This window comes from Lissotriton vulgaris, chromosome 7 (assembly GCF_964263255.1).
Source record: "Lissotriton vulgaris chromosome 7, aLisVul1.2, whole genome shotgun sequence".
NCBI classification, from domain to species: domain Eukaryota; kingdom Metazoa; phylum Chordata; class Amphibia; order Caudata; family Salamandridae; genus Lissotriton; species Lissotriton vulgaris.
The window spans coordinates 1,679,659,334-1,679,671,936 of NC_141695.1; the positions used below are offsets into that span (position 1 = coordinate 1,679,659,334).

Genomic DNA, 12,603 nt, shown 5'->3' on the forward strand with positions numbered 1-12,603 from the left:
TGTGATCTTGGATTTTGACTCCTTCAAACAACTGTAGAAAACAATTTCCAAGATTGCGGATTTCATATTTTTAAAAATCTAATGTTTTTTGAAATACCATCAAAGAAATGAATAAAAGAACAGAATGGAACACCGTTATATCTCTGGACTCAACAATGTGGTCATTAGTGTCAACATACAAAAAAAACTCTTGTAAGTAGGGCATATGGACTTACGAGAAAGGGAGTGTGTCCCTTTGGGTAGGTACTCGAAAAGCATGGAGCTGTCATCGGCCAGCATTTCCGCTTTTAGAGACAGCAGGCTGTTTTTGCTCATGAGTGCCGCCCGCAGGTTGGCAGCAGACATTGCGTGAGGCCGAATATCTTCCTTATCCAGTCCTAGCGTTTGCGTCAGGTAGGTCGGCTCCCCTCCCACAAGCACCTCTTCTGCCGTGGCGTACACATCAGCCCGCTCCTCTCGGCTGTCTGAGCTGCCAGGCTCGATGACCGTTACATCATCATTGTCATTACCTACAGGAAAGGAGCAGAAAGGAAGGTCAGGCAGCAGAAATCTCAACATGTGCAAAAAAGAGCAGGCTGAGGAAGACAACAATTAACTTTCTGGCCTCTGGCGGCACACAGATGAGCTAAACAAATGACTGGAAAAAATCCTAGTCCAACCACAAAAAGCTGTCCACCACTTCAACTGCCATGGCTAAACCTTCAACCCTAGAGACAAATCTTTCACAATAGGAATGCAAACCTTTCACAGTGGAGAGGGTGGCAGCCAGGAAAGCTGCCAAGTGGCCTGATGGCTAGTGTGGCACCTTCAGTCGCGCCTAACATTTTTACATTTCAGATTTGAATTTTCGTTTTTAACATTCAAAGGTACAGTCTTAAACATTCCATAACGCGAGCATATGCAACTCACAAATAAATTAGTTCTGTTTGAAGATGATTTAGTTAGTTCAAAGGTGGATCTCTGACCAAATACAGCTCTTGTACTCAATTGACTAATGCATCCAACAGCACTTCCAAACTATTTATCACACGTGTACAGCTGTTTAGTCATGCACAGCAAGTAAATTGACAGCAAAGGCTAGAGTATGTGATGTTTCAGTGGTTATTTAAAATAAACTCTGCTCGGTGGCAAAGCCGATGCACACTGGATTTGTTGTGCATGCTTTTAGTGATCAGGGATTTCCAAATTACAGTAGACCCCATCTGATGAGATATCCCAAGGGTAAAAAAAAAGACACCATCTTAATCTAAATCTCTAAAGCAGACAAGTTACAGCAAGTTACAGCAAGTTACAGCATTTATAATTATTTTTCCAAAAATAGTCTTAAAGTTTTTTTTTTAATTTCAACAATTACTTTAGTAATTTGTTTGGGAGTTGATTCTAATCGTGCATCACAATATACCAGACTGAATATCCATGTAGGATATTTTGAGAATGTGGAGTCTGGAATCCTAAAAATTAACAGATTCATATTATTCTGGTTAAACGTTTAGGTTGATAGATTTTATTGTAGTACAGAACTTCATACATCATTTTTGACCAGAACTGATCTCCATGTAATTTCTTTAATATGATGCATTAAAACAAAATGAAGGATGCATTGAAAGTTATCCTCCGAACAATCTGACCACAGCTCAGTGTATTCACTGTATGCATAATAATTTGGCATCTTCCCTTTTTTCACCCAAGCAGTTGACTGTGTCCTACCATGGCATTACGGTCTTACTCACAATCACAAATGCTAAATATACCCGGAGCTCCGCGCCCGATCCCCGATAATATCCTGTAAACAGCACGAATTCCGACGTGCATAGAGTCATCCTGGCAGAATTGGGCATCGCTGCGGGAGGCAGAGATGGCAGGGCCTAATCATCCTGAGCTGCAGGATGCGGTCTGCGAGGCCAGGGAAGCAGTGGCGGTTGTAATGGAACGGCTCCGTAGCTTCGATCACAAGACTTATTTGGTGAGGGCACACGCTGAGGGGGATAAGGCTGGGACGTTACTCGCTTGGCTGGCTAACCCTATTAGGCGTAGCCACCCGATCTTGGCCATAGAGGGAGAAGGAGGCCGGGTACACAACACCCAAATGGGGATACTGGACATTTTCCAATCGTACTATAGAACGCTGTATGAGAGCGCGCTGGAAGGACAGGAAAGTGAAATTGACACCTTCCTGGAGGGGCTGCAATTGCCGCAGCTAGACCAAGAGCAGGCAGAGACCCTGGGCAGGAATATTGAATTGGGGAGATTGGGAGTGCAGTGAAGCGGATGGCTCATAATAAAACCCCGGGCTTGGATGGTTTGCCCATAGAATTTTACAGTAAATATCTAGAGCAACTTTCTCCGCGGCTCCAAACGATATATAATGAAGCCAAGACTAGAGGTTGGTTCCCTCAGTCCATGTGTGAAGCTCTGATGATCCCGTTGCTGAAGCCTGGGAGAGAGAGCTGCAGACCGTCATCCTATCGGCCATTGTCCATGCTAACAACGGACTACAAAATCTTGAGTGCCATATTGGCGACCAGACTATTGCAACACATGTCGGGGCTGATTCATAGTGACCAAACCGGATTTATTCCCACGCGAAACACTACTATCAATATACGACGACTGATACGTCTGCTGGGGGACCCAATGCAGAGTGCGCGAGCGCCTTTAGTACTATCAATCGATATTGAGAAGGCGTTTGATAGTTTAGAACGGGAATATTTATACAGGGTCATGAAACGCTTTGGCCTTGGGGATGGTTACATAGCTTGGACGAGGGTGTTGTATACAGCAGCGATGGCACGGGTGTGGGTGGGATCACTCATATCACACCAGTATTGGGTATGCCGTGGTACAAGGCAGGGGTGCTCACTCTCCCCCCTGCTGGTTGCCTTAGCAATAGAGTCCTTCGCGGCGGAAGCCAGAACGCGACATTATTACAAGGGCCTAATCTTTAGGGGAAGCCCACAGATGATTTCACTGTAAGCGGACGACCTCCTGTTATTTCTGGAGGACGCTGACGAAGCGCTGGAGGGCGCAGAAAGGCTTCTTGTCCTTTTTAGTAGCCTGTCTTGTCTAAAAGTAAACTGGGCTAAATCCTGTTTATTTCCACTACGACAGGGGGAGATGCGACCTATCACCTGCCCGCTGCTCAATTGGGACCCTAATTGCCTGAAATATTTGGGAGTGCATGTGTATCACAAGGCGGCAGATATGCTGGAGGGCAATGTGGGCCGCTGTATTCGGACACTGAAGGGCAGCATGTCCTTTTGGACCACCCTCCCGCTCTCGGTCACGGGACGCATCTCATTAGTAAAAATGATAGCTTTGCCACGCCTCCTGTACTACTTTCGCACACTGCCAGTGTGGATACCCAGATCTATCTTTCAACAGCTGAGATCGTTACTGATATCGTTTCATTGGGGCACAGGCAGGCATAGAATAGCTTTAGCCACGCTGCTCCGACCGAAGGATGAGGGAGGCCTGGCGGTTCCGGATTTTGAGCTCTATTACCTGGCGGCTCAGTTGCAGATTTTCACGCAGGAGGTGGCAAAGGTGTATCGAGGGCCGGAGCACGAGAGGGACGAGGGCACCCCCCGCCATGTTCTGGCGTACATCACCTTGCAACAGAGGCTCGCACTCAGAGATTTATCTCTAGAGGAACAGACATTTAGACTCTGCTGGAATCGATCGCAGCGACGAGCGGGAGTGCGGCGCATGTACGCACCCGAGATACCCCTGGGTATGGTGACGGCGCTCCATCACGGTGGAGATTGGTCCCGCCTACAGGGGTGGGAGGAAGCCGGGATCCAAATGTTTGGGGACCTATACGAAAATGGAGCGTTACTCCCATATCAAACCTTGCAAGATCGCTTTGACCTCCCGAAGGTGGACTTTCTGATGCACGCTGCTGTGACCAGAGCTATGCAAGTGCACTGGGGGGGGGGGGGGGGGGGGGAGGGCTCCTGGAGCCAGCTACGTCCATGGCTTGCCAATGTACTATGATGGTGGCTGGTACTTATAAAGCGGTAACGTGCCTTTATTCTAGAATGCTGCATGAACCTTTGCAACCTTTATCAGCACTTAAAGCCAGGTGGGAGTTGGATCTCCAGATGGAGATCCCTGACATCACATGGGCGCAATTGGTAAGGAGAGCAAGGAAGAGTACGAGAAACGCACGACTCCAACTGATACATTTTTATATCCTTAACAGAGCCCACCACACACCAGGGAAAATCAGGAAGTATTTTGGAGCGGAGAACGCGGCATGCCCCAGATGTAATGCGGCAGGGGCTGACCTGGGTCATATGTTATGGGACTGTTCCCACCTACGGGACTATTGGCGGGAAATTGGCGAGACACTAAACGTAGTAACGGACAGGGAATGACAGTATAATAAGTCTGTTGGCGTGTTGCATTGGTTACCGCATACACCCAGGAATAAGATCACAAGTAAATTTCTAGACATGGGTCTGCTCCTGGCCAACCGAGAAATAACACGAAATTGGAAATCAAAGAAGGGCCCTATGCACAGGCGGTGGATTAATGAGTTTCTGAAGTGGGCGATGAGTGAAAGTACACTCAGGTATCAGCTGGCGCCCCGCAAATCCGACAAGGCACTGGAAGCGGCAATGGAGTGGGAGACACTGGTGCAGGCCTTACGAGACAGCACGTTGGAAGAGGAGGAGGGACCCACCGACTCAGGAGCTGAAGCCCCCATTGACACACCAGGTGCACCTTCACCATAACTGATCAGGTACTCCTGACAGCACTCGTACACACACATTAATAGCGAGCTCAGGCGCAGGTGGGGGCGCGGGTGGGTGGGAGGGGGAATTAGGGAGTTAAGAAGTTGGGGGGAGATGGTGTTTGGGGTGGGGGACAAAAAAAGTAAAAGCGAACTGAAGAAATCCTTGCATGAAGAGGACTAATCTTTTCTGATTAAAGGTTGTTGAGACTGGTGATCCATTGTTTGACGCCGCCCGACCTCCGGGTTGTGGGCCTACAGGCCGTGTACAAAGATAATGTGGATAAGAATAAAGCACTGGGGTTGGCAGTGCAGGGTCTCCTAAAAGTATGCTGTATTTCTTGGTTCTGCAATAAAAACGGTTTTACAAAAAAAAAAAATGGTGTACTTCTGCCTTGACTCACCCATAGAAGGCGAAAGGGCGTATGAAGGCGAAAGGGCGTATGAAAAAAGTGAAACTGTATGCAGTAGGGTGGTGAAGATTGAAACTCTGCACAAGGGATCATCCATTAACGTAAGCATCATAAAATATCCCATAGCATGCAAGTGCTGAACTCTTAATAAAAGAACAAAGCATGCGTTTACCGAAGCATGGGGTGAGTTGTAGAAACAGGGCTACAAAGAGTGATCAATTTAATGTAGGACCAGCACTCAATATCCTCAATAGAAAAAATCTAGCATACCTCTTTACTCAAATTATTCCTGAAAAAAAGCCCTGCATCAGTGGAACAATCTAAATAAAAACATTGTTATATCTGATACTTGAAACGTAAAAATCAAAGTAGATGTTGCAAGGCATACTACAGACTTTGCTTTGGATTTGTATTTTAACAGTTTATGGAGGTATTCAAAAAAGCCTTCAAGAAGCAGGTATTTCCTGAAAAGTGTGCTTCCGTGCGAGTGGAAGATTATATATAATATATATATATATATATATATATATATATATATATATATATATATATATATATATATAATGAAGCAACAGTTATCTTTGGGAAATACGCGGGCAGTTCTGGGAGAGCTTGATTTCACTGTCGACACAAAAATCTAGCAACAGGGATAAGTAGGCCAAATAATTATTAACAAACTAGAGAAGTTAATTTCAACAAGCATTAAAAAGTGCAATTGTTTGTGCATGATACTGCGCACATGGGTAGGAAATAAACCTAGCTGGTCACCTATTGGGCCTTCCACAAACTCACTGTTTACTGTTAAAAGGGATTTGTAAAAAGGTACCACGCCACAGTGCACAAAAAGTACAGTTTTATGGGTGAAGTAGCTTTGCGCCTAAAAACGTTCTACTGCGGTGCTCCTGAAAAGAACCTGGAAATAATGAAGCAGCTTTTGGGGCCTAATTTGAGGCTCACAGATCTTTGCTGCCTTCTAAAATATTCCAGCTCTTCAAAGGTGAACATTCATGCCTTTAATTTTCTAAAGGATGGTGCGTTTGGTGAGGGCGTATTTCAACATGCCTACATTTGTGTACGGAGGTTAACATTTTTAAGAATATGAAACCTCTTTTGCTCAGATTTTAAGATTTAATTACATTTAGGCTGTGGTACTGTCATCAAAGTCATACCTGGCAGCCTGCTGGCTCATGAATGGGGCTGACTTTAGGTACTTGAGAGGGTGACCTCATTTAAATGAAAGAAAAATAAACTATTTTAGAACGCGGATGCAGGTTTGAAATGAGGGTGACCCTACTAAAGTCTATTGAGGGCTGTTGCTCTCAATGAGGATGGGAGACGACACTCGTCAAAGGCGGCTGAGTTTGCGGGTATGTCAAGTACACCGAGAATGTTTTCTTGAACCAGGCCATGTCCCTTCATTCACAACCAGAAGTGGCATCGCAGGTTTTAGAGTTCGTGACCTCTACACCATGTTTTGCTCTTTAGAAATAAAACGTTCATCAATGCCTCAGAATCTCTTAACTAGAAACAGAATATAATTTCAATTTGCCTTCGTGTCCTTCATCTACCCTGATTGTCCTTCCCAAACACGTCATCTACTGTACGGAGTTTTCATGTTCTTACTATTATCTGAACACACCACCTTTGCTGCAACCTTATTTCTTCTGTAAATTAAACAAATGTTTGTTTAAATACTGTCAATTAATAGGTTTTTGACTTTGCTTTAAATGCGTATTGTAGACTACTCTGAAATCCGTGTGGGTAGAATTAGCACTATATTGGATAATACATAAAATGCATTTTTTTAAACCTGCAGCCTAGAGCTTTCAGTGGGTAAAATCAGGGCCTGAACCTACAATGCGTGGCGTTCAAAGAAGGGGATTAAAACCCAGGTGCGACGGTTTTAACAAGCTTCTTTCATGTCACATGGCTTGTTAACATGAAGGTTGTGAAAGGAGCGGCACTCCCTTACTGCAGTATAAATTGATTCAGTTATTTAGGACTGTGTGGGAAAGGTATGAACAAGGGAGTGTTTGGTGTGAAAGAATACAGAGTGTCACGTGGGGGACAGCACCTTTATTTTCTGCTCCCTTACAGACAAGAAGGCAGCAAAGGAGCCAGCGAGGGTGAACCTGGGTAGCAGAGGTAAGGCGGCGAAGTCAATTACTGGATAAAAGGCTATGAGGCCTGGCTTTAAAAGGTGAGAATTTAGGCCAACAGAAAGAGGATTAAGACGGGGGTGGGGTGATGGCAGGGTGCTGCCCGCTCCAGAACAATCCCAAATTATAGAAAGAGGCACTGGTAAATAAATGGCAGAGTGGGGGAAATCAAACTTTATAAGCATATCACTCAGTAAAAGAGAGCAGCAGTGAACACACATTAATCACAATGTCTGTTTCTAATGGGTCAAATATGCCAGCAGCGAATGAAAGAAAACACAGACGAGGGTTGGAGGGTCTAAGGGAATTTAGAGACCTGCCCAGGTTGTCATCCCCTAATACACGTAATGCAACTACAAAAAAAACCCAGGGGTCTAAACAGCAAAAGAGACAAGTGTACTCAAAAAACCATACGGATCAGTAAGTCATCAAAGTACTAACTAGAATGTCTAAATGGTCTTTTATAGAGTTGATAATCCAACGTATGTGACCACCAGCAAAGGTAGGTGAGACCCAAGATCCAGGGATGGATTACCATCAAAATCTTGTTAGTGATCTTATTTTCTCATCTGGTCATCCACAGGGTTGGACTGGGATGTCTCTGGATCATTGAGACTACTTCCAGATCCACCTGGCAGGACTGGGGTCAAGCCCACAATCGCTTGTAGACCATGCGTGGGATCACTAAATGGAACCAGGTGCAGTGCAAAGAGTGAAAGTGTAGGGAAAGTGGAGTTAAAATGGAATAGAGAATGAACAGTAAGGTAACTTTAATAGCTGTAAGCCTCTTTCTATTTAAAAACCAGAACAGCGCAAACATGCAGTATAAACAAATGACTGCTTAGGGGCCGACATGTTTCTGCCAAATAGGGGAAATACTCCCTTGGCTTTCTTCAGGGCCTCTGTTCTTGAAAAACCTTTGCTACTGCTAGTGCAAAACCACACTCAAAATCATACAGAAATTAAGTACAGTGACATCTTAAAGGATATATAATTCTATTCCTCCATGTCAGCTGGTGTATCAATCACCTAAAATAAGAATGCAAAGTGGTGTAAGTACATTGGATATTCAACAATACAAGTCCATTTACAAAGGACCAATGCAGTTCCTTACTCACCCTTCTTGACAGGGGAAAATACCTCACCTCACCTGGACCAAGCTCAAAGTAAGGGAGGCCACGCTCTAAAGATACAAGCATTGGAAATGCAATAGGTCTCGCAGCATTAGAGTTAGTGCTTTTAGAATTGTTTATGGGGTTTTTTTGTAAATCTTTAGCATTTTTGTTTCCTGTAGCCAATGCTAAAGAATTACAAATAAAAAAAGCCATAAACAAATCTAAAAGCTCTAACTCAAATGCTCCGAGACCTATTGCACTGTGTGAGGGTGAGGGGTTGAGGGTGAGTGAGGGTGAGTGAGGGTGAGTGAGGGTGAGTGAGGGTGAGTGAGGGTGAGTGAGGGTGAGTGAGGGTGAGTGAGGGTGAGTGAGGGTGAGTGAGGGTGAGTGAGGGTGAGGGTGGGTGAGGGTGGGTGAGGGTGGGTGAGGGTGAGTGAGAGTGAGTGAGAGTGAGGGTGAGTGAGAGTGAGGGTGAGTGAGAGTGAGAGTGAGGGTGAGTGAGAGTGAGGGTGAGTGAGAGTGAGGGAGAGTGAGGGTGAGTGAGAGTGAGAGTGAGTGAGAGTGAGGGTGAGTGAGGGTGAGTGAGAGTGAGGGTGAGTTAGGATGAGGGGTTGAGGGTGGGTGAGGGTGAGGGGTTGAGGGTGAGTGAGGGTGAGGGGTTGAGAGTGAGGGTGAGTGAGGGTGGGTGAGTGAGGGTGAGGGGTTGAGGTTGAGGTGTTGAGGGTGAGTGAGGGTGAGGGCGAGTGAGGTGTTGAGGGTGAGTGAGGGTGAGGGCGAGTGAGGGTGAGGGCGAGTGAGGGTGAGGGCGAGTGAGGTGTTGAGGGTGAGTGAGGGTGAGGGTGAGGGGTTGAGGGTGAGGGTAGGTGAGGGGTTGAGGGTGAGTGAGGGTGATGCTGAGGGTGAGTGAGAGTGAGGGTGAGTGAGGGTGAGTGAGGGGTTGAGGGTGAAGGGTAAGGGTGAGTGAGGGTGAGTGAGGGTGAGGGGTTGAGGGTGAGGGGTTGAGGGTGAGTGAGGGTGAGGCGTTGAGGGTGAGTGAGGGTGGGTGAGGGTGAGTGAGGGTGAGTGTGAGTGAGGGTGAGTGTGAGTGTGAGTGTGAGTGAGTGAGGGTGAGTGTGGGTGAGTGTGGGTGAGGGTGAGTGTGGGTGAGGGTGAGTGTGGGTGAGGGTGAGTGTGGGTGAGGGTGAGTGAGGGTGAGTGTGGGTGAGGGTGAGTGAGGGTGAGTAGGAATAAACCCTGGGTGGGAACGATTACCATAGAAAGTGACAGCGGTTTAGACTATTTTTCAAGCATTGCTCCTATCATTTTTGCGTTTCCTAGCTATGTGTCCAAGAAATCTATAGCTAATGACATTCCATTAACTTAGTAACCGAATGCCCTGTAGCTGTGGTGTCACACCAAAGGAGACTGCACAGCAACATGAAGAGAATCCTGCAATGTCCTAATTATGGCCTCAACATGCACTCTTCTTTCGCAACAAACACATGTATAATACCCCCTTAACGGGTGAAGCTGAAAATGCATTAGAAATAATTTTATGCAAATAGGCTTGAATGTAAACCGAGCCAGAGTCCACCTCTAACCTTCATGGAAAGAGTCCACCACTCATGGGATTAAAAGAGCTCACGACAATCACCACAGAGCCATGGGCAGACCTAGAGGAAGCGATGAAATCCGGAACTCAGCTCCACACAAAGACACTCTTCAGTGTGTTGTTGGCACAGGGCCGGCAAAACACTTTGGACTGATTCAAAGAGGGGCAATGCTGCTTAAGCGCTGGCATGTGATTCAAAATAACTACGCTCTCCCTGTCTCCATACCCCCACTGTAAACACACATCTGCAGCAGTACACACAATGTGAACGAAGAGGGTGCTGGGAGAGAGGAGGAAGCCAGCCATCTTTGGTGCAAGAATCTACAAATCCGCTACACCATTAGCAAATCGAGTTTTGTTTCCAAATCGCTGCTAGGCAGTGCCGATTCTAGCCTGGCGGGGACAGGCTGATGTAATCCAATACAGATTAAAATATACATACATGCAGACCTCCTCGATGATGAGCTCGTGAAACAGAGTGAGGGGGCGGAGCGGGGGTGTGGGAGGAGTGCGGGAACAGACGCTGTCTCCATCCCCCCACTGTAAACACACATCTGCAGCAGTACACACAATGTGAATGAAGAGGGTGCTGGGAGAGAGGAGGAAGCCAGCCATCTTTGGTGCAAGAATCTACAAAGCCGCTACACCATTAGCAAATCGAGTTTTGTTTCCAAATCGCTGCTAGGCAGTGCCGATTCTAGCCTTCACGGTTGGTTGGATTCGGCTCCTAATGATAGTAAACACGGGGCACATGGTCAATAAAGACACGGTTCGAGAATGTTATCAGATTTCGGTCACACTCTGTTACACTGTAGTTGAACTTGCCCGAGTCTATGGGTTGATTTTCCAACATTTGTCCCTCGCCTCATCATTCCGGCATCACAGGAATGCGGAAGAGGGCGTTGCTACTCGAACACGATTACTTATAGGGTCAAAAACTGTACGAGGTCGCTGATCTCTACGCTTTGCATTTCGGTACTTGTAGTGTTGTCAAATGCAGTTTGTGCAATTTAACACCTAAGGGGTACATGTGAAAGTAAAATGCAGATCGGAATATCACTGGAAAGTTGGCGTGACCTGTCTAACGATATTAATGGATCATTCTGAGTCTTAAGGGGCTGCTAATATCTGTGCTATAGATGTGGGTACTTCTAGTTAAATAAAAAACAAGACGGAGAGAGGGGAGGGGGGAGGAGAAATGCGACACGGCGGGAAGGGGAGGGGGCGGAGCGGGTAAAATAAACAAGACGGAGGGAAGAGAGGGGAGAGGGGAGGAGAAATGCGACACGGCGGGAAGGGGAGGGGGCGGAGCGGGACTTCCCTCGTGTATGTAGTCTTATGCGCTCTACGGCATTCAAGTGATGCAGTGAGTTTTTGGTATGCAAACCTAGTGGAAATAACATAGGCCCACATTATTTGAGTACCAAGAAACTTAGACTGTGGCCAAGTTTTTACGTTTAGTTAAAGTGATTGGCAATGGAATCTTACTTGTAGCACATAGATAGTCAGTGGGATGCCATTCAATTTGTGAGGACTGGGGAGGATTGCCTCATTGGGCTGATGTGATCATAAACTGTTGAAAAACGGAGTGACTCATTAGTGTGTTGGGCCGATTTTAAGAAACGTGAAGTTAAACTACTGCTCGTAAAAAATAAAATCGCATAACTTACTTATTTTAGGAATGCAGCGTCAGCGTGTTTGGGGGACGTTTTGTTATTCACGGTTGGTTGGATTCGGCTCCTAATGATAGTAAACACGGGGCACATGGTCAATAAAAACACGGTATGCGACACGGCGGGAAGGGGAGGGGGCGGAGCGGGTAAACAAAGACGGACGTCATTGGGCTGATGTGATCATAAACTGTTGAAAAACGGAGTGACTCATTAGTGTGTTGGGCCGATTATAAGAAACGTGAAGTTAAACTACTGCTCGTAAAAAATAAAATCGCATAACTTACTTATTTTAGGAATGCAGCGTCAGCGTGTTTGGGGGACGTTTTGTTATTCACGGTTGATGCAGACCTCCTCGATGATGAGCTCGTGAAACAGAGTGAGGGGGCGGAGCGGGGGTGTGGGAGGAGTGCGGGAACAGACGGGAGGGGAGGAGAGTAGGAGGAGGAGTAGGGGAGGCACGGCCTAGCGGCCGTGCAATCAAGAAGTGAGGGGGCGGGAGAGTAGGCAAGGCAGGCGGCTGGGGGCATGTGCACGCGCTTTTAAGCTCAATGCGCATGTGCATTGAGCTTAAAAGTCACGGGCACTGCAAGGAATCGCCACGATTCCTTGCAAGTTGGATAAAGAGTGGATAAGCCCCCATAGTCTCGCTTGCTCGATGCGCATGCGCATCGACAGGCGAGACCTAAAAAGGAGGGGAAACCCAAATTAAGAGGAAGAAAAAGAACTATTCCTTTCTATCTACAGGGAGTCCCTGATAAGTGTCTTATCTCTGAAGCACACTCTCTCAGCCAAGATTCAGAGACCACCACCAGGCTGACCAATTATATCAGGTCAGGGGTCTCTCCTAGAGCCCCTTTCTGCTTTTGTGGACTTCTTTCTAAGGCCTTTGGTGCAGACTATGCCAACTTATTTGAAGG

The 12,603-nt window shown here is 46.5% G+C and overlaps 1 protein-coding gene across 2 annotated transcripts in view; it reads right to left on the reverse strand.

The window, feature by feature from the left end:
• The window catches only part of ZBTB46 (zinc finger and BTB domain containing 46), a 288,923-nt gene that overhangs the window by 86,503 nt on the left and 189,817 nt on the right, over nucleotides 1–12,603 (reverse strand). For both annotated transcript variants that reach the window (XM_086932760.1, XM_086932761.1), the window contains exon 5: nucleotides 216–509. In XM_086932760.1, coding sequence (XP_086788886.1) covers nucleotides 216–509 — 294 coding nt within the window. The remainder of the gene's footprint in view (nucleotides 1–215; nucleotides 510–12,603) is intronic.